A 27,973-nucleotide genomic window follows, 5' to 3' on the forward strand; every position below is an offset into this window, starting at 1 on the left:
CATGAGAAAATGAAGTAGCCAAGGAAATGACTGATCATTTAGTACTGCTGGGACCTTGTAGCTGTACGTGGCCAAAATAAATGTCTTGGTTTCCCAGAGCTAAAATCCACTGCTGATTTATTATTATTTCTTCCACTGTAAAAAGGCAAAATATTCCACAGTCCTATTTGATACTGCTCTAACATGTGCACTGCAATTCATTTTTAAAGGCTGCAATTATATACACACACATCACAGAGAAAAAGTCACAATTAACTCAACGGCTCTTAGTCCAAGGTTGTGCTGTTAATCCTTAAGAATGGTAATAAATAATTTGAACAATGGAATAGTTATTCTTTTTTCTTAAAGAGAAATATTATTTAGAGCAAGGATGGGCAGAAGGTAGCTCTGTAGATGTTTTGGACATCAACTCCCAGAATCCCCCTAGCAGTAGAGTAAATAGTCCCAACTGCTGGGAGATGAAGTAAAACTTCACCGCTGCTCATTACCGCTGCTCATCTACAGCTGACAGAAAAGAAAAAGCAGCATTTACTGTACCTGAGTCAGGAGACCTGGTTGTTTTTCCTGTAGGTCTGGAGATGTGAGGAAACCAACAATTTCTCCCAGAGTTTCTCCCTTCAGAAGAGTGTGCAGTAAGATAAAACCCCCTTCCTTCACTGTGGCTGCCATGTTGGAGAGTACCTCTGCTGGATTCCTGAACATGTTCAGTGAGCTGTTGCACACCAGAAGATCAGCATTCATCAGATTTCCAGAAGCAGGGCTGGCTGGGTCCCACTGGTCAATGGAAACCCCAATTTCCTGCAAATGGTTTTGATCTGATGCCAGTATTTCTGGTATCCGGTCGGTGGCAGTGTAGTCCAACTGCAGCATGGGCTGAGTGTTTAAGATGCTTGTAACCCGTGAAAATAAGCGTCCGTCTCCTGCCAGAGCCTGTAAACACAGAGGAGTGGTCAGTGAGAGGCAAGATAGGATGAGCAAACGGGGAAAAGCACACTTGTTTCAGAGCTACGCAGAGGTGCGCTAAAGCTCACCTCGACTATCTTCATCCTACGACTGGTGATGTTCTCCAGTGCTACGTCCACACAAGTCTTCAGCTCAGCAAAGTCCAGCAAGCCATTGAGAAGGGGATCCTCTTGGAGATGCAGCTTCTCCCGTGTCACGACCTGTTCTAGCTCTGAGTGGAGGTTTCCATTTAGTTCCAAGCGGCAGATTTCGGCAAGTATATACAGGAGGCCCTTCTGGCCAGGATCTATCTTTGTGAGGGGCTTTGCCATCTCTAGTCCTGGAATAGCCAACTTGACTCCATGCTTTGCTATCTTCTTCTGTAAGTTCTGGATCAACACTGCACAGAAGAAGATCAGCATACAGAAATACTGATGTCACTGGCGCTTTTGCGACTCAGAATACAGAATGTATTGAATTTAGGAGTAGGTTTTCTACTAATATTTCAGTCAACCATTCACGTTAATGCCATATGGTATGTTACTGTTATCAGTTTATACAACTGAAGAACTTTTATCAAGGGAAGTTTCCATTAAATAAATACAGATATGAGCTAAATGAATGCCAACGCTTCATCCTCACCACTTCTGATTGAAGGAGGAGGCAGTTGCCTTCAGCACTGTAACAGAGGGAGTGAAATGTGGAGGAGCCAAATGTGGAGGAGCCAGGGGAGACCGGAGTGAGTTTGGTAATCAGAGAGAAAATATTATGGGTTTCTGTGAAACGCATATTAAGTTTACATTTATTATACACTGATTTGAAAGAAGATGCCATGGAATACTGTGCTGGAATACCTTCTTCAGGATCAAAGCTATGTCAAAAAAAAGGAAGATGTGCTTTTATAGCTTAAAGGGATTCTATATCATTCAGGGACTGGCCATTTATCCAGCGAGGCAGAATAGAACCCCTGTGTCCCGTGGAGTTGGTTTCCTGACTCAGTCATGCCCCTAAGTGTCTGCTGTACATGTGGTAGCACTGAGTTAATTTACTCAACTCGTACCAAAAGTACGTCGGAAGCTGAGAGACTCAAATGGGCATTCTGCTTTCTTGGCAAAGTCTGGCGCCTCCTCTGAGAATTATTGCTGGGGCTGCTATTCCTAGAGACACACTCTGGCCTGGAGAACAAAATGGCCTGTTGTCTCATGGCAGCACTTAAGTGTTACAATTTGCCAAAGGCTTTGCGAGTGCTCTCCTGTGATGTATGTGCTGATCCAATGTGGGCTGCATCAACGTAATGCTAATTTAAGCTCCAAACATTTTAATGGGTCTATTCTTAGCAGGACTGACAGAGATTACACTCCTGTCTCCCAAGGCTAAGAATTGCAGCATGTACATTTTCAGGTTCGCTTTTAATCCTCCCTGATTTTTATTAATTTACTACATATATATACCACTCAGCAGCCAAAGTTCTCTGGCCGGTCCTCAACAATTAAAACTATTAGAAGTGATTTCAAAATATAAAGCTGCGCAATCGGGACTCCTAGCTTTTAAAAAGTCTCTGGTCATTGCTGACATCAAGCAGAAGGTTTGGTGATGCTCTCTTGGCCCTCATGTCTCCCCTGTGCAGGGCGCATCCTCTCAGGAAGTAGTTCCAGGGATAGAAACTCTTTATACCTTTGCAGTGTTCAAAGCTGGAGCGAAGCTGAGCATTGGAGGACAAGCAGCCGCTCTCCATGTAGGGCACGAAGGAAAATTTCTCAAGTGTGGGAGGGGTCTGTTCCTGTTGTCGCCGAGGAGCTGCACTTGCGTGAAGGCCGGAGATCTGAACGGCTCCTGCGGTGATGGTATCAAGGCAACGGTCCACGGCAGCATCAAAAGCTGCAAGACAAGGAGTGAGTCAGCTGAAAGTGCTGAAACCCATCAGATGCAGAGGGACTTCCCAGGATCCAGTTTAAGGGCTGATTCAGTCAGAGACGCTCCAGCTGCTTCTAGCTTTGCAGCACCCACAAATCCATCTGACTGTTTGAGGCTGGTCTGGCAACTTTAGAATATGGGTTCCTCTAAAGAAGCCGCAGCCAAGTGTGTAAAGAAGGGGCGTGTTGGGGGGGATGCCTATTACCTTCACTCTCATCACTGTATTTGAGCACACGCTGTAGGTGCAGCTTTGGATCAATGCACACGGAACGGATTCTGGTTGGCAAGCGTAGACTTCTCCCCGTTTCCCCCAAGATGATCAAATGCAGGAGGGTGTCAAGGAATGCCACCCAATTCCCGTTCCACAACACCTTCCCAGTATTCCCTGAGGAGGAGAAACAAGCTCATTAGCATGCAATGACTACTGGTGGGATACTCCTGGACACATGTAAATTAAGAAAAATGCTTTGCCCTACAACCTTCACTGTGTCAGCTGTTTTCATTTTATCTTGAAATGAAATTGCTTGGCTCTGACTCAAGATGTCCTGTGCTTTCAGGACAGCTCATGGGCCCTCACTTTCTCAAATCTTCTTTAACTGCCAAGCATGCAAATGTCTGAATCTCTCATACCTGAATTATAAATCACTTTCAACTCATGGCCAGTCACTTTAACTAGTAACGCTGCTAAACAAAACCCCTTATTTCTATCATGCAGTTAGAAACATGGGGTTACCATTGCTGCTGGATTCCAAGAGTCCCTGGAATGATGGTCCATAGTCATAACCACGCAGGCGAAGCTCTTTGTAAATGTCTCCCTTCGATAAGCGGATTTCTGAGCAAGTGTTTGGTTGCGTCCCCATGTCGATTTGCTGGTTTCGGAAGTTATTCAGAGCTGTGTCTTCCAAAAGGCAAATTTTTCCTGGGAGACGTGATACACAGACAGTAGTCAATGGCCAGGCATGCACACCTACCGGCTCCTTCAGAGACAATGTACTTGAAGCGTTTACTTACCGCTTACGGCCAGATTTCCATTCCCAGACACTTCAAAAAGCTGGGAAGCAGGCATGAGTCTGACCTCTAGCTGGACTGAGCCTGCAAGATAGCCAGAGACTGGTTAGCTACTTGATCAGGAGTGTGGTGCCTCAGGCTTGTGGGCCAAAGCCAGCTACCCAGTTGTCCCAGTATAGCCCTCCAGTGGCCCCTGGACAGCTACACACTCTTCTCCGGGTCCCACCACCCTTCCCTCAACCTCCAATCTTCTGGTGATTTCCCAGCTTTTGTGCAGCTTGCTCCTCATTCTAAAACATCGGAATGCCTCTCCTAAGGCTTAGCTACTGGCAACAAGATCTGTAAGTGACAAGAGGCAGGTGTTTTGTGCTCCGCCTCTCTTGCCTTTGGCTCCATCCCCTGCTGGAATGCACTTCCCCCCAGAGCTCTTTGAAGCTGAACGGGCTCTCAGGCTGCACTGGAGGAACCTCACCTGTACCATTTCGTTGAAGCATACCTGGACAAAAATGGTTTCACCAGACTGTGATAAATAAATGGGAAGCAGCTCATTTGCCCATATCATGCTGTACCAAAGATGGAGGGACCTTTACCAGCCTCACCTTTCTTAGGAAGTATTGTTGCCTGGTGGATTGTAACATCTTCAAACATGACAGGCATTTCTTCCATGGAGGTTCCCAGAGAGCGTGCCAGAGTGCGCCAGGCCAGTACCAGGTAGCCAGTGGCTGGGTACAAAACCCTGCCATCAATGCAGTGGCCCATTAAATAATAATCAGGTGATTCGGGATTCACATCTGTCAATGAATATGGAAAAGAAAGGAATGTATCTTTCAAAACTCTCTATAAAGCTTTGCTTCAATAAGACTGCAAAGCTACTTCCCAAGACTGACCAACATTCAAGTATGCTTGTTCTCACTCTTCCTCTTGTTTTATACATTTCAGTACTGTAAATACTGTTCTCCTCCCCATTTCCAACTGCCTCCCCATGACTTAACTGGGTCCTTTTGCTAAACAATCTAATCTAATCTAAAGTACTGCAGATTTCTGCTTTTGCAGAACTGAGGCATACAACTTCAAGAACGCACCAATGTTGTAGACTGTTGCTGCTCCAGAACTCCCAGAGCCTGTCGGGAAATCTTCGGCTTTTGGGATATCCCATGTTTGACTATGGTCCCACAGAATATAAGGAGAAATGAGTGGCGTTCCCATGGGGGCAGGATATTCAACAGGTGGAAACAGATTGTTTGCCAGGATATTTATTCTAAGAACCAAAAAACAAGAATGTATGATTATTACTCCTCCACCAACTTTCTGGGCCACTGGCCCCTTCTAAAGATGCAAGACACATTACTTGTTTCAACCTTCCTCTCTGAATTTCACTATAACCCTGAAAGAACCCCAGCATCAATCGGAACTGAAGTTCTGCTTTTTAATATTAATATATGTATGAATAAGCTGGACACTATACAAAGCTTTTGAAGAAAAACAGACTAGCTTTTTCAGTCTAAATGAAAACAACAGAACCCATTCTTCTATTATACTAATGGAATAAACAGAATTTCAGCACTTCTGTACTAAAACATCAAAATACTATAGGATAGCAAGAATACTGAGGGCCAAAACAATTAAGGGAATAGCCCTATCTATATTTAAATGAGAAAAATCTTACAATGCTGTGAGTTTTTTCTGTCTCTACTTGCATAGGATCACACCATAAACTGAATCCATTCCAAACATGAAACGTAGGCTGTGGTATTTCTCCATTCTCTTTCCCCATCCCCTTACCCTGTTAGGTGGATTTTTCCAAGATGGGTCAGGAAGAATTCCAGGTTGTTTTTGTGTTCTCTCTTCATCAAGGGTAAAAGGGTGCAGGTTGGCTTCAAAGATCTCTTCAGGATTGCCTGGTTAGGTAGATTTTCAAAAAGTAATCAGAAAAGCCAGGGAAATTCTATTGCAATAAATCTTTAGCTAGGGTAGTCAACTTTTTTTTTGCAAGGTAACAATGCCTTCAACAGGGTTAGGGTTAGAAATTTACTACATGAAAATGTTCTCCTCACCTTGTGTGTTAATGCACAAGAACTGGCTCCACTGCCCTGCAATTGTCATAACTATGTCACAACCTGCCTAGCAGACAAGTATTTCTCCAGCACTAGGATTTCAATGAGGAAAACCTAGCAAGGTTTTGTATTACTTTTGGTTAGATATGGTCAGACTTCAAACTTGTGAGATTTACCCATGTTGCCACTGGAACCAGATGCAAAGCAGTAGCTCAGGATGTCCAAATATATTCAGAAAATTAAGGAAAGCGGTGCCTCTGAATACTTACTCCAGCCCAGAAATTTGCTTTTGGAACCAGAACTGAGCTCACATTCCTATCAATGAAAGAAACACTCCTGACTTCCTATCCCACAAAAATCTTGATTTTAGCAGTCTACTTGGCTAGCAACCCTATGCAAGCTTAACAGGGAGTAAGTCCCATTGAACACTAGTGGGACTTAATTTTGAGCAAGTGGGAGTTACTTCTGAGCAAACATGCATAGGGTTGCATTGTTGGGAGGAGGGAAGATGCCTTTTGGTTGTCAGAAACTCTACCCAGTGGTAGGCATGTCATGAGTGGAGCCGGTTGGAGCCAGGGGTCAGACTAGATGACCTGGGAGACCCCTTCTGTCTCACTCTGTTTTCATGTTTTCTCAAAGCACTCAGAAATCTACCAGTAGATCCTGAACTACCTTGCCCTTCCCTGCTTTAGAGAGCCAGTGTGGTGCAGTGGTTAAGAGCATGGGACTGGGAGTCAGGCAATCTGGGTTCTAGTCCTCCCGCTCAGCCATGGAGCCAACTGGGGGACTTTGGGCCAGTCACAGACTCGCAGCCCAACCTACTTCACAGGGTTGTTGTTGTTGTGGGGATAAGATGGAGGAGGAGATGTAAGCTGCCTTGAGCCCTTTGTAGGAAGAAGGCAGGATATAAATCGGGGGGGGGGGGAGATGGTCCCTCTGAATGCTTGTATGGTTGAAAACCTAGGCATACATACTTGAAATCAGACTTTTGTATCCTGTCCTATACATAAAGGTCTCAGGATGGTTCAACAACAAAGGCACAGCATCATATCTATAATGAAAACTCAACTAAATAAAAACTAGATCTTAAAATAATGAGAAAATATAAAGGTTTTGGCCTGGCATTGACATGAATAAAGAGTCACATCAGACGGACCTCTCTGGGAAGCAGGTTCCACAGCTGGGGCACCACCACGGAGAAGGCCCTTCCTTGGGTAGCCACTCTCCTAATCTATTTCAAAGAGGGCTCCTGAAGAAGGACCTCCAACACAGATCCTGAGGGCCTATTTATTTATTTACACTATTTATTTCAGCAGATTTCCATATGGCTACTAATGCTACTTACTTTAAATTCCCAAGATAACATCATGATAAAATACCATAAAACAAATCAGTAAAACTATAGCACAGTAATAAAGCAATAAAAATTTCATTAAATTAACCAGGGATAGTTAGCAATGCCAACAGCCAGGGAAACACAAGATAATGGAGGACAAATGCTATTTCATTTCTAAAAAATACAATGGCAAACTTCTCTGATCTATTTGGAAAAACAGACCCAGCTCCACTCTTAATACATTCTGGGAATACATTCTTAATACATTCTGGGAAAAACCACTGAAGGAAAAGATTGTGAACAGAAGAATGACTTGCTGCAACCTAATTCTTCTCTGCCAACATAACAGAAGAAAACAGCTAACGGCTACTTAAGGCACCTCCAGCAGCCCTACAAATTGCCAAGGAGTTGGAAAAACACCTACAACGCCTGCACATACAACTCAGTGATCTCCAAAAACTCTGGTTAACAGGACAGCTGAGAAAGGAGGAAGGGGAGGGGGGCAGATGCAGGGGAGTTCCTTGACCCAGTCAGGAGGCAACAGGCAATCACAAAGTCTCTGGCATTCCAGACAAAGTGTCTGTTTGGCCCTCAAGCAGCAGAAGCCACCCTGACGGTGGAGTCAGAAGCTTTCTAGACAGAGGGGGGATGTTTAGATCGGATCCCGCTCTTCACATGGGCAGGGGGAAGGCTATTTTGAGCTGCACGGATTTGTGACTTGTTAAGCTTTCATAAAAGGTTGTGCTTCTAAAGTCTCATTTCAGCCTGCTAGAGAGGAAATGAGGAAGGACACAGCCGGCTCATGACTTGCAAGCTGAAATTCCTTCTTGTACCCCGTTATTAAAGGTGCAGGATTCCTGTTCTTGGTTGCACCTTGGCAGCCTAACGCAAGGGATGGCCTCAACCAACACCTCAGGCGTATTAGTGCAACGTCATGGCATGAGCGCTGCTGGCATCTTTTGTCAGATGCTTGGGATGCTGGCGGGAGGGGCAGCCCCTCTGCCCATCTGCACAGGGGTGTTCAGGGGAAGGACTTCAGGATCAGAGTCCAGGTTCATCTCTGAATGAGCAGGAGGACCCCCAAACACGGGAGGGCTGATCTATCACATCCTGCAGTGAAATGGCGCGCATGACCATCGACAGCCAAGTGCACAGACTGCGCGAAGGAGGGAAGGCGGTAGAGGCAGGGCATGCAGGAGCACAGGAGAGAAAACGGCAGGAAACGGAAAGAAATGGTTGCACTTGTAGCTGGCGGCCGGGGGGCGGGGACACAACCAGGCACACTTGCGTGATCCCTCACACACTTCAGAGCACTTGCAGGCCCCAGGGGCCGTACCTGTAGAAGGGCATGCGGGGCAATCTCCACAACCACGGCGTTTTCCGGGATGTGCCTCAGGCCCTCCTGGAACAGGACTGGGCTCACCAGGTTGTTCACGTGGTACTCAGCAGAGTTGTTCCGAGCCAGCTCACTCTGCCACTGGGACTCCGGGATGGAAGTGCTGATCCAGCGAGATGTCCGAGGCTTTGGGTTTGGAATAACCTAAATTCCAGCAGAGGGAGGCATGAAACTTTTGGCTGCAGAATGCTGACGCTGGACAGCCTCCTTTGATACCTCCCACTGTGAGAAGTTATCCAGAAACATTACCTTCTGCAGGGCACTTAGCAGCACGGGTGCAATTGATTCCATGAAGTAGGAGTGGAAAGCAACTCCTCCGCTGAGCACCTCTTTAGCAAAGACACCTTCTGCTTTCAGAGTGGATACAAATTTGGACACAGCAGCCTGAGGAACATGAAGGAAAGGAGAACAAATTGGCATTGTCAGGCAGTGGTGCATCCCAATAAGCTACTTCTTGCTAACGTAGGTTCTGCAGAATCATTACCTGCATACATTGCTCACATGTGGATGATCCTACATTCCTAAGTCTATACAATAATAACCAAAATGTACACCAAAGATTTTGAACATTTCAGATTGGCACATCTCCTGAATGCCATTCTGGGTCTCCAAACAGTCTCAATCTCCCCTCGCCCCGACGCACATATTCTGCATAACCTCACAGGCCGCTTCTGCCCTTCAGCTGACCCCATGTGTCCTACAGCCCCCCCCTCCCCCAGCTGATGGGCCTCATGCCCCACTGGAGGGGTGCTGGGGGAATCTGTGCATTCCTCAGATGTCCCCAGTGCCAGTCAGCTGGGGAAGGGCCACAGGATTGCAAGCTGCCAGGCCTGAGTCTCAGCAGCCTCCCCCAGCTGCCGCCCTTCTCTCAGGCTTCCTGATCAGGGTGCCCCTGGGCCAGGAGAGAGGATCCTCAAACCCACTGCAGGGAGGGTGCCACCCATTCCTGCATGTGGCCCCGAGGGGCAAGAAGACAGCTTGCCCTGTGCTTGGTGCAGCCAAGTGCTGCCACGGACAGGCATGCATGAGCATTGCTCCATGTTGGGAGCTGCTTGGGGTCCTTCAGTTGACGTGCACTGTCCCTTCGTTCCCGCAGCCGAGAACGGGTGAGAAGAGGGGCACGGCTCAGTCGCCCTGCTTCCGGGGATGGTGGTGCTCCCAGGTACTCAGACTGAGCTCAGCAGCTTTCCAGGCTGTGAGGTACACATACCGACGGGTTGCTCCCATCCCTTCTGGTCTCCTTCCAGAGCAGCAGCTGCGGCCATGAAGGAGGTGGAGCTTGCGGGACCCTAGACGGACCATGTGGCTGCTCGGGATGCTGTGAATGAGCACCCAACCATTTTGGCCCTCGCTGCCTGACGTGCCACCCTTAATTCTGGCAGAAGTACGCCTCTGATGGAATTTGGCAGCTGAGATGCCGCAAACTAAGGGGAGCAGGCCAGGGGAACGGGTCAGCTCAAGAGAAGAGGAAGGCAACAGGGTTCCTCAGAAGGCCCTTCCTGCTGCCTTTAATCCTGCCTTGTGCCGTTTTTCCCCAGGCTAAAGGGTCAAAATGCCTCTCCTGAGGCCTGGTTACTGGCAGGAAGAGCTTTAAGCTGAAATATGCTGCTTTCAATCCATGAAGGAATGACTGATCATAGCCCTGAATTACAGCATGACCCTTCCAGGGGTTTGGCCCTTCCCCTTCTACTCTGGCTGAAAGGGGCTCTGCACTCTTGAGCCAGAGGCACCCGGATTGCATGTGCCGAGTAGAATTTGCCAGCCAAATCTTTTGCTACAGTTCCTTGATTACTGGCCCGCCTTTTTCATTTCCACTTTGTAAATGCCTTAGCTCTTCTTGACCTAACAAGAAGCAGCCCAGAAGATACTCCTGTGATGAGAACATGCCAATTGGTGCCCTAAATACGCAGCGGTTGATGCAATGTTTCCTGTCGTGCTCTTACCTGAGGCCCAGAAATAGTGACCGTATCTTCTGAGTTGTGACAAGCAGGCACCACGCCTGTAGGGCACCTGCGCTTACATTCCTCCCACGTCAGACCTGCAAAAGGCAGAGTGCTTTGAATGAGTTCGCTCCACTGTGGAGTAGTCACAAAGAAGTCTTCCAAGGAACTAGGAGTAAGCGAAGCCCCCATGAGGTGGTGGGAAATGGAGATGTTTCCTCCATCTTACTTAGCAAGAACAGCTAACAGAACTTGCCTCCTCCCAAACTGGGCCATATCTATGCCTTGTTCTCACCATCTCAATGTGTGGTGCTGGAAGGCTGGCAACCTACCATAAGAATGTGAGAAAAACTATTCTAGACCAGACCACGGTCCAGCATTCTGGTCACTCAGTGCTCAAACAGCCACCTGTGGGAAACTCTTGCTGTGTCTGTGCAATAGCACCATGCCACTCGCAGTCCCCTGTCAAAAGGCATACATGTCAAGCGAATGGAGGGAGCACATCACCCTCGACCAGCAGTCACCGAAAATGCTGTCCTCCATGAATTTGTCGCATCCTCTTTTATAGCTGTCCAAATTAATGGCCGTGACTTGGTGGCCACGGTGGATCTTGTGGTAGCCATAATTTGACTGCAGTGTGTGAAAAAATCCTTCCTTCATCTGGCCTGATTTGCTGCTATGCAGCCTCATGGAATGATTCCATGTTCTAATATATGAGAGAGAGAGAGAGGGGGGGGGTCCCTCTACGCTTTCCCCTACTGTCTCCTTTATCTTTCCTCCTCAAAGTTCTCTTACGCCACAGGCCCTCCAGCCCAACAGTTTGGACTTGCTTGAACCACAGCCTTGTGTCATTCTATTTTCGCCACTTGACTGTTACAGAAAGTGCCATTTTCCAATGGTCTAGGACATGCACACACCCCAAATCAAAGCCATGTAGGATGGCAAACTATGTAGCGACATCTAAATCCATTTAACCACTTTCGATCGAATCTTGATCAATTGAGACCAGCAACTGTTGCTTCAAAGTAACTAGCAAATGCTAGACCCTCAAATCCCTAAATCCTGTCAGCAGAGTCAGGATTTCAAAACAACAACATCCCTCCAGTGATCATAAAATGTGGAAATACCTGACTGCATGCATGCCTTTAATGTAAGATAAGATCAGTAAAGAACATTCATGCAGTAATTGGAACTGAAGATAGAGGGAAGGGCATTCCATAAGGATGCCCAGTGACTAAATTGCCAACAGAAACTAAATGTGCTATTTTAGCCCCACAGAGATCCATACTGACTTGTATCAAGATGAGGTAATGCATGGTAAGCACAGGATATTAGCATGGAGCAACTAGGAAGGCCTTGGCAATTATAGGCGGCCTATAAATATATGTCAATGAATGTAAATAAATGACCATGATAAGATGCACAGCCTCACACTCCTTGTTTCTTTCCGTAAACCACATACAGCTTTGCAACATAAGCCAAAGCAAACCTAATCCAATGTGCCTTTTAGTTCAGTATCAAACCTGCTTCTTCACCTCACAGGTACACAGGCATGCCTTGCTGAAGTTTAGGTGTGAATGTCTTTGCTGCACAACCTTGTTGAGGATCAAAATGGCTCTTCTTAAAATAGGCATCTAGCCCCCCCCCCCATCTAAAATAGCAAGGGGTTGATCTGGACTGAAGAGTCCTAGAGCTTTTAGGACATATATTGGGGCCCCTGCACTTACTCTACAGAAAAAATGCCCCCTCCCCCACCCAGTAGCTGTTAGGTAAGGATTTAAAATAATGTCTGTTTTGTCTGTAATTCTGTAGAGATCCATTTCACTGTTCAGTGAAGGGTTCTGTCTTTTCCCTAAACCTTTTTGAACCCAGACCTCACTGTTAGCAGCCTCATGGGTTTCCAACAGGCTTTTCCCTATTTCAATTGCACAGGAGGTTCCATGGCAGAAAAGGTGGTGGCAACAGTCATATTAATGATTAATACTGATAATTAATAATATGAACCATATGAATGCTAGTATATTTATAGTACCCACATAAATGCTATTATTATTAATATGATTAACTTCTGCCGCGTGTAAACTGTTTTACAGCTTTTTACCTCAAATCATGAGGAGGCAGGCTGTGCCTATTCTATTGTCCACACCCCCATGGGGAATGGTGAACTGAAGACAAAACTGCATGATCTCGCCCGGGTCACAGAGACGGTGACCTTCTAGGGCCAGGTCTACCAGTTCTCGATTTGAAAAACAAAACCTCATCACAAAAGTGACCCACGGGACACTTTGTTAAAATCCCCATTTCTATCTGTATTCCCAACTGTCTCTATTTGGAAGCTCTTCCGTCAGCTTCTGAAAGGCTCTCGCCAAACGTTGGCACTTTCCAGCTTCTTGGACAGCAGCTCCTATCATTCCTGTGCAGCTGGGCCAGGGTCTGCCCCAGAGCCAGCCTTCCCTGAAGCACGGTGGATCGCCTCCATGGCTGGCAGATCTGGAAGGGTAGTGGATCCCATCTCTGCAGGAAGGGCCACAGGTTCCAATTACACTGGTGCCTTATGCCTCTGACAGGGAGGCCCAGGGTAGGTGACGGTGGCAAAGGCCGCAGCAAGGGAGCACTGTGCCCACAAAACCTTGCTTCGAGGCACTGGGCAGCAGGATTTCTGGGGAAGGTGGGGGGGCACAGGGAGTGCAGCTGTCTGGCCGTGGGGCCAGCAGCTCATGTGCTGCTGACACTGCCGGGCTGCTCACATTCCTCCCGATTCGCTGCCAGCAGAGGTGGCATGTGATCCTCCAGAGTGGTACTGAGCCCTCCTACTGAAGGCTGGTCTCTCCTTTCCACACGCTTGGAGGGTGCCCAGGGAAGGGAGACTAAACTACACCATTGTTCTTAGATGAAACAACCAGAACAAGAATGTGTCGCATAAACTCATGCTATGTATTAGTATACTGACTATTTTCTGCCAGTGTGGGATAACATAACGAAGGCAAATTGAAGGCAATTTCGTGGTGCTTGAATTTCAAAACAAGGGCCCTCTTATCTGATTTTGAATTGTGCAAAAGGATCAGCAACATGCTAAACATATTTTAAACCCTCACGCAATCAGGCCTGGGTAGGTGTAGGTGTGAATGTATGTTAGAAGATACACTCTTATCTCCGTACACCTGATAGGTATGAGCTGAGTATGGGGGTGGTCGCTTAGTTGTGACTGTCCCATGGGCTGTATTAAGTCTGCTTTTGTCCATCCCAAAATTAAATGACAAACGTCCTCCTTTGGAGGCTGATAAATGGACATACAGCAGCACGGAAACCATATAAGCTTTAGTACCTGAACTCTGTGCCATTCCCCAGAATTTTCAGGAAGCTATTTTAAATACACCCAGTCCTTTTATATTTCCCTATACTACATCAGTTAAATAAACACTTCTGATTAATGTTTGTTGCTGTAGAAGGAAGTGCGAATCCAAGCCAAGAAAGAGGAGCCCCCAGTTACCTACCAACAGCAGCCATCAGTCCCTGGGGCAGCTTGGCATCCTTGACACACCGCCCTCTCCAATAGGCAGCGCGAATGGCCTCTTCGTGGGTCAGGGAGTCGTCTGCATAGCCGCAGGTCAGCTCTCCAACTGAGTGACCGACAATCCCATCTGGCTGCAAACCCAGCGCCTTTAGGATATCGATCTGTGCGATCTGCGGAGCAAAGAGTGCGCTGCTGAGTGTACATGATGCCAAACAGTGTAGAGAATTCTGTCTCAGCAAAGGACAATCATCAAAGCGAGGCTCAATTAAACTGTGGGTGAGGATGCCTAACGGCACTGACCCTGAACTTTAATTTCTTTTCTTCAAACATTTTATCACCAAGCGGCCCATACTGTCCATCCTCCTCCTCCCAGCCAACAAGTTGCTGATGGCCTGCTGTTGAAACAAGGAGCCCATTGTTGCTTCCCCCTGTTGGTTTACCAGGGTGGCACTAAGTGCCCCACGTCAAGGCCCCCTTCTGGATCTGCAGGCATAAAAAGACCGTCTCAGATCCGGTTGCCACATTAGCTGAACGCACTGCGCATTCTTCCTCCCCTGAGCAACAAGAATGCGCACGACCCTGAGGTCAACAGCTTGCTTTTTCCTCTCTCTGCCCCAACGTGCAGCAGAGCAGACTCACAGACTGTGCGTCCACACACATCCAAACTGCCTACATGTAGGCTGTGCGCAGACAGTAAAACAGGTGGGGCTCGGGGCCTTGTAACCTCGCACTTCCTTCAAAAGGCCCAGGACAGGGCATCTCGAGACAGCAAGAGGTGAGTGTCAGAACCACTCTGTGCCTCTTCTGCAGACAAAGAAGACCTTTTGAAGCCGCTTTGTAGTGTGTCCTGGTTGAAATGAAGCCCCAGGACTATCAACTCTGTCAGAGGATAGTAAGGCAGATCCAGTTCAGCTATCTTTGTATCAGAAGTCAAAAATGTTTCTATTTAAGCAGGACTTTTGCATTTAATGGCACAAATCTATACGTGCGTGGCCAGAAAAACAACTTACGTGTCCGAACGCCAAGCTAGGAGTTGACCTTCTTCTGGCAAAACACACACACAATTGCACCCTCAGCTCACCTGCTGCCAAAGTGTTCTGTTTTGTTTTTTAATCTGGTGGATGCCATTATTTCCTTCTTACTGAGGTGCTTTCGTTTGCCTCTTGTGTTTCTTTGCCTTTCATTCAATGTGTTAAGTGATGGGATTGAATGTTTTAATGGGATTGAATATTTGTTCCCTGTGAGGACAGGCTGCATTTTAGAATTAGCCAGCCTGAGCACTGGAAAGGTGGGATATAAATTTAATAAGAATGTTGTGTGTGTGCACAGACATGTGCCAGTGTGGTGTAGTGGTTAAGAGCATGGGACTGGGACTCAGAGGATCTGGGTTCTAGTCCCCGCTCAGCCATGGAGCCAACTGGGGGACTTTGGGCCAGCCACAGACTCTCAGCCCAACCCACCTCACAGGGTTGTTGTTGTGGGGATAAGATGGAGGAGGAGAGTGATGTAAGCTGCCTTGAGCCCTTTGTAGTAAAAAGGCAGGATATAAATCGAAAAATAAATAAATATAACTAAATTAAAAATGCATATATGTACATAGCAGTGAAGTAAGGACTTAGAAGATCATGAGCCAAAGGAAGGATCATGCATCAAACTTCCTTGCATTACTCAAATCAGGGTGTGGGGAGAAACTGTGGCTTTTCATTCTTACCTGAATTGCGGCAAGTCCAACAAATGAATTAACAGTATCATTAAATGTATTTTCATCTGCATTCAAGAGCAGTTCGGATGCCTTCAGACCTGTGTCCTTCAGAGCCTCATCTGAACGCAGGATGGACTGATGGAAGAGCTCTAACCTCATCAGGCTAGTACCCATGCCTTTCCACTGGGTCCCCATGCCTGTGGGGATAAGAAAACAGAGCTCAGAGCATTAATGGGGCTGATTGTTGTAGACTGGAGGATGGAAATGTGCGCTTTGGAGCTGAGTCAGATCTTGAACTGAAACCCCTCCAACTAGCACACAGATGCAGAACAGACCCTCTTCCAGGCTGATGACTGAATTCCACCCCAGTTTTGGGGGCCACATTCCAGTGGTGGGTGGGAACTAGGACCCAAACAGTTTAGCTATTTTAGCTTGAACTAAACCTTCAAGGAAACATTTCAGACTTTCAGAATGGGAGAAAAACTGCAAAAAAGCCTCAAAAACCACCAAATTGCTGGTTTGAGTTAATGAGGTGTGGGCAGTTGAAGGAGCTTCAGAGGGTTGATTTTGGCCCCCAGAAGAGCTAACTTTGCCCGCTGGGACTGAGGTTCTGCACCTCTGAGCTAGCAGGAAATGCCACTTCACGACATTCTGGGGGGCATGTATGCAATAGGCCAGAACTCCTATAAGCAGCGTGAACCCAACAGATTTTCATTGTCATTAAACGTATGCATTTTATTTTATTTTATTTCATTTCTATACCACCCAACAGCTGAAGCTCTTATTCTCATGCAACAAGACTATTGAGCATGCCAAGTTACCTAGCAAAGTCAGACATTTGGATTCTAAGTCTTCCAAGTCTGCAGAGAGAAAGGAAGAGTCTGTGGGTGACCTTACCTGAGCAGATGTACCACAGAGGCCTCCCGGAGGACTGAATATTCTGAACCTCTTTCACGTCACTCTCACTGCCGATCAGCGTATAGCCCCGATAAGGCATGGCTGACCCAGGGATCCCAGAGATGTCATTGAGCATGCTCACAAACGCAGAGTGTTCCTGCAGATACCTGCTCTGCTCTAGTAATGTCTCTACTGCTTCTTGAGTCCTTCCGCAACATTGTACCAGTCGTGGCAAACTAGGAGTCTCCCGAGGGGCCGGTTTCTTCTTGTTGGGCCTCAGGATGACATGGGCATTTGAGCCTCCAAAGCCAAAGGAATTGATACCAACAAGGTGGCCTTTTGTGGGGGTTGGCTTAGTGACCACTTCAATGCGCCCATCTTGTAAGGCAGGAATATCTGGATTAGGAGTACTGTAGTGAAGGTTTGGTGCCCAGAGACCATGTTCTAAAGAGAGAAGTACCTGGGAAAGAGGCAGCATAACAGAAAAGTCTAATATTTCATTTTTCTACTAGGTCACTGGCATAATTCAGGGACTAGCATGAGCCCTAGAAAGCAACTCTCTTATAAACAAAACTCCAAATCCTCAGGATACTGAAAAGGTCACTAAATTCTGCACTGAACTCTAACCTTTGCAACTCAGCCTACTTTTTGCATATGACACAGAGCATATTCCTCAGTGCACACCTCTTCTTACGTAATGTCTTTCTTCACTTGGTATCAACGTAATTCAAAGGGAGTGGGCAGCTTAGCGTAACCCTCCTATGGAAAATCTAAGGCAGCCTTCACCAGTCTGGTACTCCCCAGATGTGCCCAATCATTATGCTGGATAGGAATAAAGGGAGTGATAATCCAACACGACTGAAGGGCTTAGGTTGGGAAAGTATGATCTGGGGTGTGGAATCGTTAAGTAAGTTGATCAAGGCCCTTGGATAAGGTAATCTCATCCTGGACACATTTCTGAAATCATGGCTCTCCCTGTCTACTCCCTGAGCTCTGCCACACCTGCCCACTGGAATGAGCCACGCAGATATCCTCAAGGATGAAACGTGGTCTTAACCTGTTTTTATAACATTCAGAATAGTAGTTGAAAATAGTAAAAATACTCTGCTGCAGTTAAAGAAGTGGGAGCCATCATCCAATCTGCCAGGACTATATCACACGCTTCTGCCGCCTGACTCCCCAGTTATTCTCCCCACTTTCACTCTTTAACATCACTCACAGTTTTACATACTGCTGTGGGCAAGTATCTGGATCATCAGAGATGCTGAAGTGACAGCTGCCATGGGGCAGGTACCATCGAAAATCAAATTAAAGTTGCTGCCAACAAAGTCACATCCAGAAAATGGGGCCATGGCCATTTTGTATCGTAAAGATCAAAGCAGCAGAGGAGACTTTAGGTTTTGGAGATGGATGGTGCGCACTGGCCTGGGGGTAAGTGGGGCAGGACACGCACAGGCCTGCAACATGAGAATTGCGGCTTTACAGGCATGACACAAGTGTTGCTTCCCTTGCAAATGCTCCTGAGGCCACAGGCCTTCCCTGTAACTACTGCAGTCCCCCATCTATAGCTGCCCTTCACCCCACAGGCACAAACTGCTGGTGCTTTTCCCACACTGTGGGAAGCTGAAATGCAAGGGAAGTGTGGGCTGCAGATAAGACACCCGTCTTTTCTGCCATTTTCTCCACTCTCCCATTCTCATTATCTTCTGATTCTCTCTCTTCTTCCCCACCAGGGATACACAAGGAGGCCTCTGGGACCTGGTTGATTGCCCTTTGAAACTTACAAGGATTATCATCACTGCTACATTGCTCTCCTACTTTTATTCCTTCTTGTGCTTGATATGGCCTTTCTCCTCTTCCTTTATCCTTAGAATAACTCTGTGAGATGGGTTCAGCTGAGAGCCGGTCACTGGGCCACTAAGTCATCCTGAAGTCTCAGCCCAACCTTCTAACCACAGTACCTCATTGACAATCATAAAACCAAACAGCAGCAACAATATAAAAAATTGTAATATTATGCTTTCAAAACAGCGAGGAGTGAGCAGTAAAATTAATGATTAAGAAATCATGTAAATATTTAACACCTGCTTTAAAAAGAAGGTCTTTTGCCTAAACCTTCCATGAGGACACCAGGCACCTCTCCTGGGAAAGGCATCTCACAGACGAGGGGTTGTTACACAAAGAAGTCATCTGTCCCACTGTTGTGAGTGGTGGAACCTGAGAAGAGCCTCCAGAGGCTGTCTTTGCAATTAGATGAAAAAATGCAGGAGAAGGTGCTCCTTCAGGTAGACTGAAGCCATTTAACACTTCAGAGGCCAACACTAGCCCTCTTAAGCAGGCCCAGAAACTGACTGCCACCCACTGCAGCTGACAAAGCCATGAGGAAATACATTCAAAATGGCCAGTCCCAGTTAAAATACAACATTCTGAAGTTCCCAAACATCTGTCCTTCAATATTTTTCATTTGCACCCACAATCACAATGGGTGGGGATGATCCACCACAAGGGGACTGACATTATTTTCTTACCTTTGCTAAAGCTGCAAGGCCAGAGGCAGGTTCTGGATGGCCCATGTTAGATTTCGTGGATCCGATCAACAGGGGTGGTCGATCCGATTGGCAAAAGACATTGGCAATGCCATTCACTTCCTGAGGATCCCCAACCTAGCAGCAGAGAAAGACAGGAAATCTGAAAGAGCTGTTAGCTCGGTTGCAGAAGCATGCGGGGCTGGGTCAGTTCCCTCCCTCTGCCCAACCCTTCTGTATGCAACTTAATGGCAGGGGAGCCGGGAATATTGTGAAATAGGCTTGTAAAAGCTGCTAAAAGCCAGCATGGTGCAATTAGAGAACTGGACCGAGACTTACAAAATCTGAGTTCTGGTCTCCATTCAAACTGTGATGCTCACTCATTGATTTTGGGCCAATTGCTAACCCCTGGGCTAGTCTACCTCGCTGGGCTGTTGTGTGTTTGAAAATGAAAGGGGGCAAATGAGCTGCCTTGAGCTCCTTGCAAGAAGGGAGAAAAGGCAGGATATAAATGTAGCAATAGCATACAGAAAATGAATTAAAGTGGGGATCCAGCAGCCACGCCCACGATCAGGAAAGGGACTCCTCATTTGCACAGCTGATTTTGCCTTCTTTCTCTGTATGACTGCGCATCCCATACATGCTCATATGAAGGCATCAGGCAGTGCGAACTGTGAACTGGCACGCAAGACTCCTGGTGTTTCCAAAATATACCAAGATGAAAAAACGGAGTGGCTGGAAGAGGGATGAGGCTGTGCATTCTCCCACAAAAACTTCAGATGGAGAATCTAATTTCTCTAAAGCCACCCAGAGGAATTTAAAACCTATCTAGTGGAACTCTTGCGAGAAAAAGGAAAGATAGAATAGCACTAGAGGAAATAAAGGCAGGCCAGAGGGAGAACACACCTTGGTGCCTGTGCCATGAGCTTCTACGTACTCCACTTCTTCAGGCTTAATCCCAGACTCTTCGTACAGGGAACTGACCAGCTGCTGCTGCATCAGTCCCGAGGGGAAGGTGACACCTGCGGCAAGAAGAGTGGTCACATCCTGTCTCCGTGCGAGGGAACAACTGGCGCTGTCACATTTAGGCTGTAGCCCTAGGCCCACTGACTTGCACCCGGTGGCCCACTCAGCTCTGGGACTGGTTCTGACTAGGCTCATATAGGCCCAATGAGCTTTGAGTCAGGAATATCAAGACTAGTAATATTAATGGTAACAGTAATGATGGCACAGATGGCAGGACTCTCTCCCTACTGCAAACGGAAAGTTAACTCGAATGTGTTGCCACATGCTGAAAGAGAATGGAAGGGTCCCAGTGCCTTTTGGGAATATGTGGCAGTCATAGTCCTGGCTGGACTAAGCTGCCTTCGTTCCTAACTGGTACGGGCTGGGAAACCCAGGGGAATGGCTCCCAGCCAGGGTGGGCCATGGGCAGCTTTTGCTGTTCCTAATGGAAAGAACAGGCCCAAGTGAACTCAACTTGACAAGGACATTCGTGATTTGGTCTGTCTGTTCTGTATGTGCTTGTTACTTCTATTTTAGTCCTTGATAAATCCTTGCCTTTTACAACTTCCAGAGATTATTTATCTTACCTTGCTCCTTAAATCCATCAGTGTTACACCCAGAATTGACTATGGTAGCATAAATCCGTTTGGCTAAGGACTTCTTGGTCAGGAAAACAGCTACAACAGCTTCTGAGCGACAATATCCATTCCCTGCAGAAATCAAGAGACATAACAATGAGTCTTACAGAGAGGGGTTAGAAAAGACTCTCGTACTTCAAGAACAAGCTGCAGGCCCTGCCTGTGGCCTTCCACCCGCAGTTTGCTCAAAGCAGCTCTCAGAAAAGCACAGTCATTTAAAGTATTCCATGATTGATTTTATACCTGTAAGAATGCCTCCCCAGCCTCAGTCTATTCAGACACTATGGGTCTGCGCCTGAGGCCTTGTTCTGACTCCCATTGACAAGGGAGACCACAGAAAGATGATGAGAAGGAGGGTCTTCCCAGTTATGGAATGATCTCCCCACTGAACCTGTCTGACACCACCACTGTCATCATTTTGGTGCCGGGTTAAAACTGCACTCTATTTTCAAGTATTTCATAGCATATCATATCAGTTGCTCTAATATATCTAGTTTTTATTGAAATGGTTTTGATTTAAACTGTTTTAAAGTTTGTATAGCAGAAATTTTATGCTGTATTTTATTGCATCTCTATTTTTACTGTGATCAAGTTTTGCTATTCTATTCACATTTAGAAATTGTTGTGAACCAACCAAAGAGCTTCAGCTATTTGGTGGTATAGAAATGAAATTATTAATAATCGTTGTCGTTGTTGTGGCTGTTGTCATTTACCATATTGTTACCTCCTCTTTTCAGGCAATTATTGTCTCCGAAGCAGCTTGCAGCAATACGAGAGAGGGAGAGACAGACCTTCATCAGATCTTGCAAAGTAAAATGACAACACACACAAGGGAAGAGGAATGAAGGGAGGAAAAGAGAGCCATGAAAGGGTTAGTTGTGGCATCTCTGTCTTTTTTGAATACCAGTTGAGGCCAGTGTCTGCAAGCCAAGTCCGTCTTGTGAATTTGATGAAAGAGCACCAAGTTCTAAACTCCCTCTAATGTGCCAGTTGCTTCTGAAGCCTAGTTCAACAAACAAACAAACAAACAAACAAACAAGCGAGCTGCTTACCTGAAGCGTCAAAGGACTTGCAGGCCCCTTCAGGACTCAGCATGCCAAGCTTCATGAACTGCACAGAAGTGTTGGGTTTCAAGATAAGATTGACTCCGCCTACAAGGGCTGATTCACACTGTCCGCTACTGATCGCTTTGTAAGCATTGTCCAGAGCAACGAGAGCCGAGGAACACGCTGTGTCGATGGACATGCTTGGTCCTATGGAAACACAAGCCATGGACACAATTGCATCGCCTTGGTAGCTTCCCTGTTGTCCCTATCAGAAGCAGCCCATGTTTGCTCTCCTGTGGAACAAGGCTGAGATCTCTAAGGCTTGAGGGGAGAAGAGACTCCCGTTCACAAAGAAGAACGATTGCTGTTCCTGTCTGTAGATTACAGCTCTGGACTGACCAAATTGTAAGAGTTTCATTCATTTCTCAAGTGCTGTGATTTTTCAAAGTCGTCATGGTAAACCGTCACACAAAAGTTCACAAAGAATCTACCGATTTCCACCCTTACTATTTCTAAAACGTCACTGTTGTCCCCACTTACTTAAAATAAAATCTCCTTTGTGGAAGGGCTGTGTCTTCTCAAACAGCAGACACTGCAAGGATTAGACTTTAGCCTCTGCAGACTCACCTTTGAAATCAAAGAAGTAGGAGAGCCGGTTGGCGAGCATCGCGCGTTGACAGCCAGTCATGCTGTACCCCAGCAACTGTTCGGGGTCTGTGCTGAAGGCTTCACCAGCCTCTGACCCACTCGCACCAATCCACACGCCTGTGTTGGTGCCCCGAAGGGAAGCTGGATTAAGACCTAAAAGGGGAAAAAGTGAATTTCATACTATACAGGCTAGAACAGTCAACCAAGTCAATAGGATGCTAAGAGCATTTGGCAGTCAAGCGTTTGGTGCTAGTCTGTGAACCACTGCAAAGTAAATAAATATTGGAGCATAAAGCGAGAAAGAGGCACTAGCAATGATGATTTCAATGGGAGGGAAGGGAACCCAATTCTGGGCCCTCTTAGGGACCTTAGATCCAGTGGAAATGATGCCAGTGGTAGATCTACTCTGGAGTAGTCAATTTCTTTTGCTTAAGAGATGGATTCAATTTCAGAGAGGCTCTTCAAGGCCACATTCCAGTAGGTATGCAGGCAAAAGCAAAACGGACTAGGACCAAATGACCAAAAATGCCAGCCTATTTTAGCTTCAAGTTCCCACTGCCAATAACAAAGCCTTGTGATAGGTATGTATTTTAGCCTGTTGGAATGCAAGAAAATGGCACAAAAGCTGGGAAGCCACCCCAAGACTGGTGGTCTGGAGAAAGGGTGTGTGGCCATCTGGGGAGTCCCGGAGAGTTGGACTGGATCCCAAGCAGGCCACTTCGGTTCCACAAATGGGCCTGAGGCTCAACCCACCTTCTGCTCCCACAGACATGCTTGGGTCTGCCAGGGTGGGCTCTTCTCAGCCCAGGGGAGCTCTTTATTGCCAGCAGAAGGACTCCTCTGCCTCATGCCCAAACCCGCCAGCCAGCAGGGACAGGCATGGGCATTGTGCTCTAAGTGGATGATGGAATGCAATGTGTCCATCAACATGTCCAAATTTAGCTAATGCCCCAAAACAGAAAGGTTGCCTCTGCTAATCTTAAGATTTCAAGAGGAAATATCAACACTGCACATAGCTGAAGCCCAAGCCCCTTTTTGAAATCAATGAACAGGAAAGCTTAAAATAGAGGCCCTAGTAAATATTCCTTCAAGAAATCTGGTGGTTTCCCGATCACCTTTGCAACTCGGTCACAGAGGGACATGCCAGCTCTTGAATGACATTGTTTCCTGGCTCTCACTGCAGCAGGCAGAGACTTGTTTGAACAGATTACAGTCAGACAGAACTGCTGATTAAACTTCTTTTCCTTTTTCTTTTTAAAAAATGTTCCCTTCTGTATGATCTCCCTTTCACTGCTTTGAACATGTGTGTGACCATGAGAACTTCGTAAAAGTGCAGTATTTCAAATCACAAATGTCAAGCTCTCGACTTTACCAGAAGCCTAATTTTCAGCATAATCTGCAACATGTCTGCTCAGATCTAAGGCCCAGTTAGTTCAATGGGGCTTATTCCCAGGCAAGTTAGGAATTATAGGACTACCTGTGTGCAGAGGACATAGGATCGAGCCCTTGGTCACTTAGCCCCACAGGATCTATCAAATTGAATGGATATGATCTTCCCACAAATAACAGAATATTTTGCTTTTAAAAACCGGCAGCCGTCAGGTCACAGTAAGAAGAAACAACATGTTCAGGTAGTTTGGGTTAGAATCGCAAACCAGCTGGTTCATGCACAAGAACTCTTCATGTCGACGTCCTCCCTACGGTTCCATTGCACATGCAGTATGCTATTCCAGCATCTCCTTCCCACTCCTAAAAACTAATAAGAATTTTAACATCCTGAACATTGGATCCAGAGTGAACCATGCTTAGAGTAGGCTCACTGAAATCAGTGGGACTTAATCTAGTCATGATTAAAAAGTCCAATTGATTTCACTGGGACTGCTCGAAGTATGAAGAAGTCTGGATCCAACCCATTAGTGTGTTTAGAACCACATGATATTTACACTCAGTTTGCACACTGTTATTGCTTTGGGCACAGAATTCTAGACTCTTTGCTCACCACCATCCAAAATGGCTTCATAAGAGACTTCCAACAGCAGACGAAGTTGAGGATCCATTGTGTGAGCTTGCTTTGGATGAACTCCAAAGAAAGAGGCATCAAATTTGCTGATGTCCTTGAGTTTCCCATTTCTCTTAGGCAGTCCATAAACTCCTGAAATTAAAAAGAAAGAGAGGAACGCAATCACATCTTTCCTGTACTATATAATTATTGGATAAGGTATAATTAGGATCACATGTTAATTGTATTTATTCCATGTCTAATGCTATTTCTACAGACATGAACAGACACCAGACTTCTTGCCCACATGATATTAGAGCTGCAAATGAAAACGAATTACTGTTGGAGCACCAATAATAGCACCAGATAATCAGGTGTCATTAGACCACACCTACAGGTTGTTCAAGGGTATTGCAGGATCTTCCTCACAGGAGGGCTCCAAAAGTAAGTCAGGCAAGCATTTGGATTAATCCAAGTACATTCAGTCATTGAAGCAGAAGGAAGGATTGGATGTGCTACTTGAGTCACTTTGTGCTAGAGATGTTTGGGTGCAGATGAGAGAGTTCTGACAAGAACGGCTTGGGGCATGGTTCCCGTGTCCGGCAAGCTGCTCCACTGCTTGCCATTTAAAGTCTCTTGCAGTTTTCTATTTCTGCAGACCACTCAAAATTGCTCTGCCTACCTGGTTTCCACCTTCGGTCATCTTCTGTCACCATGTCCACTCCATTGATCAAGTTTTCCCAAAATTCCTGCAAATTTTCTGATTCTGGCAGTTTCCCTGCTATGCCTGCAATCACGACGTCCTCCATCTTTCAACTTCTCTCTGAAAACAAAGCAGGAAAATGTCAGACCGAGGCCACAAGAAAAACATCATGCCTCTATTATATTAAAGAAGATATATGACATTATCAGAGGTAGGCTGGAGAAATAATTTCTCATACTTGCACATAGCAATGCAAACTCTTTGAAAGGTACACCTTAAGGACAATACAACATCAGTGCTGTTTGTAAGTATGAAAGGGTTTGAGGTCCAAGACTCTAGGATGAAAACCAGTGATTTCAAAATGAAAGAAACCAGGAACCAGAGCTGCTGCAAATCAACTGGGAGCAGAGTGTTGATGGATGCTAAGGGCAAACCAGTGCCGTATCCTTCACAGCTTCCTGCCTCCTGCCTAGGCTACTATCCCCACCCCCGGTCCCATGTACACAACTTTCCCTTTTCTGAGGCCTTGAGCAATGCCCCGAAACAATAAAATGCTAGATTACTTTTATCATTTATATCATACCAAGCTTCCACTATGTATATGAAAGATATATTTCCCTGTTTTTATGCTGAATTGTTTTTACCCTTCTCCTGGTTGGACTTTAGTAAACTGAACTATTTTTATTGGGTTAGTTCTAAAGCATCTCTTCCATGAACAGAAGGGCTCCTTCATCTAGTAGAGGCTTTGGCCAGAGGGATGGGGAAGGGGAACTTCCTATTTTCCCTTCTGCCATCTACTAAAAAGTTTGGGGAACCCAACCCATTGACTCAATTCAAATATGCCACATCTCATCAGAGGCTGCTTAAGCTACAGTGAACTGTAGCACCTGCAGGCAGCAGATTGCACTTCCAACCCCATGCAGGGGTTTGCATCATGCAAACCCAAAAGCATGGGTTATACAAGGGTTGGACAGCCTTCAAACAACCCATGATCAGCAGGATCACATGATGCAGCCACCCCCAAATGCAGGCCATGCAAACCACTCCATTGTGTTTTATCTTGCGCAAATTCGTAAGATGTAACTTTAAAATAGATAAATAATTTTAATTATGCAAAATGAGGCTGAGGAAATTCACCTACTTTATGTGACATTGATAGTGGAAACTCTGAATTTGAAAATTGAAATGATACAGAATCTGGTTTTGCATCAAGCCCAAAATCAAATATCTAAATCATTCGTGTCAATTCTTCCACCCAACAAAATTTTCATCCAGTCTATGCTGCTGCTTTTTCTCTCTCTCTTTTTCTCTTTTTCAGCATTTACTGTCTTTAAATTATTTAATCATTATTATCTATTTGCCTCCAACAATTCTGTACCATCTCTAGTATGAGTGCTCCCTCTGATGATTGTAGAGATTGAGCTGGGATATGAAAGATTAGGAACTGCTCCTGAGCTGTTTAGGGCTTTCTGTGTTAACACCACCTTAAACATAGCCCAGTGGTGTACTGGCACCCATTTCAGTCCTTTTAGCAAGAATGTAGCTTGCTGCCACAAAGTGACTCCCCCTCTGAAGCACTGAAGTTAGACAGGCAGAACTGGCCAGTTGTTTTGTACAGCAGGAAGAATGGAGATGCCTGAATTCACAGGATTACGGGCATCCCTATAAGACTACACCCTAAGGTAACTTATAATAAATAAAATCTTGTCATAAATAAATGTGAGTTTATTCACCTAGAACCATATAAAATTGATAGAGCTATTTAAGTGTGGTGAAATAACGTACTTAAAAAAGAAGTGACTTTAAATTCATCCAGTCCAGCCCTACCTGTGGGCTAGGACAGATGTTGTCCAGTTAAGTACATATACAGATACACAGACGGCAGTGCCATTTTTATATCATCCAGGTAACACACTCTCTAATTTGCCAGGTGAGAGTGTCCAACCCGTATAAAGTGACTGTACTTAGGTAAAATTTAGGTATTTGTTCTTTGGATAAAATATATCAGAAAAGTTGAAATATTGCTCTGCTCAGCAGGAACTTGAGGCCAACTGGACCTTTGGACAGACAATAACAGCCAAAGAGATTACAAGGACAAAGAAAGGAAATTTTCATCAGCCCCGATGATACAATGAAACAGAGGGTGAGGGCAGACTGGGGAGCCGACTAATGAATCTGAAACACAGTCTGATGACAGACAATAACTTTTTCAGCAGCTGAGATGGGATGAAATGGGCATTGTACACTCATTTCGCTGTCAGCTCTAGAAGCCAAGCTTTGCAGAGCTCATGGTATGAAGCACATGCCCCTTCTGGGGCTCAACGGCATGTGCTTTGCACGAGGGCTCCTTCCACTTTCACTGTGCACTGGGTGCAACAGGACCCCACATGACACTCATCAAAACTTACCGGTCTTCAGCATCAGATACAATTGTTCTACCTGCAAAGGTTTTAGTGGACCAAACAATCCTTAACCTCTTGTATCTAAGGCTGGACACTTTTCAAGATGAAACATTTTTAACCTTCCTTGGCATCCTCGTCTATTAATAATCTGATCTTGCAGAGTGGCATCATGTTATCAGTATTGGACTAGGCTTATCCATGATATGTTGCAGAACAAAGGGAGCTCTGGCCCCGCCAAGACTGCCACCCTGTTGTAACAGAACGGAGCACCAATGAAATTAGGGTGGTTCTGGATGGAGAAGAG

General features: G+C 45.9%; 1 protein-coding gene across 1 annotated transcript in view; it reads right to left on the bottom strand.

Annotated features, from left to right (window-relative positions):
* Nucleotides 1-27,973, bottom strand: part of FASN (fatty acid synthase) — a 54,736-nt gene that overhangs the window by 22,326 nt on the left and 4,437 nt on the right. The window contains exons 2-23 of the mRNA XM_044419942.1: nucleotides 25,247-25,387; nucleotides 24,565-24,717; nucleotides 22,545-22,718; nucleotides 21,924-22,124; nucleotides 20,821-20,943; nucleotides 20,135-20,250; nucleotides 19,232-19,366; nucleotides 16,704-17,163; nucleotides 15,816-16,003; nucleotides 14,085-14,274; nucleotides 10,594-10,688; nucleotides 8,900-9,034; nucleotides 8,591-8,794; nucleotides 5,647-5,762; nucleotides 4,947-5,122; nucleotides 4,464-4,655; nucleotides 3,868-3,948; nucleotides 3,590-3,775; nucleotides 3,062-3,241; nucleotides 2,617-2,820; nucleotides 1,032-1,342; nucleotides 538-930 (exon numbers count right to left, since the gene is read on the bottom strand). Coding sequence (XP_044275877.1) covers nucleotides 538-930; nucleotides 1,032-1,342; nucleotides 2,617-2,820; nucleotides 3,062-3,241; nucleotides 3,590-3,775; nucleotides 3,868-3,948; nucleotides 4,464-4,655; nucleotides 4,947-5,122; nucleotides 5,647-5,762; nucleotides 8,591-8,794; nucleotides 8,900-9,034; nucleotides 10,594-10,688; nucleotides 14,085-14,274; nucleotides 15,816-16,003; nucleotides 16,704-17,163; nucleotides 19,232-19,366; nucleotides 20,135-20,250; nucleotides 20,821-20,943; nucleotides 21,924-22,124; nucleotides 22,545-22,718; nucleotides 24,565-24,717; nucleotides 25,247-25,373 — 4,140 coding nt within the window. The 5' untranslated portion in view covers nucleotides 25,374-25,387. The remainder of the gene's footprint in view (nucleotides 1-537; nucleotides 931-1,031; nucleotides 1,343-2,616; nucleotides 2,821-3,061; nucleotides 3,242-3,589; nucleotides 3,776-3,867; nucleotides 3,949-4,463; nucleotides 4,656-4,946; nucleotides 5,123-5,646; nucleotides 5,763-8,590; nucleotides 8,795-8,899; nucleotides 9,035-10,593; nucleotides 10,689-14,084; nucleotides 14,275-15,815; nucleotides 16,004-16,703; nucleotides 17,164-19,231; nucleotides 19,367-20,134; nucleotides 20,251-20,820; nucleotides 20,944-21,923; nucleotides 22,125-22,544; nucleotides 22,719-24,564; nucleotides 24,718-25,246; nucleotides 25,388-27,973) is intronic.

This window comes from Varanus komodoensis, unplaced genomic scaffold (genome assembly GCF_004798865.1).
Source record: "Varanus komodoensis strain SLA01 unplaced genomic scaffold, ASM479886v1 scaffold11, whole genome shotgun sequence".
Lineage (NCBI taxonomy): Eukaryota > Metazoa > Chordata > Lepidosauria > Squamata > Varanidae > Varanus > Varanus komodoensis.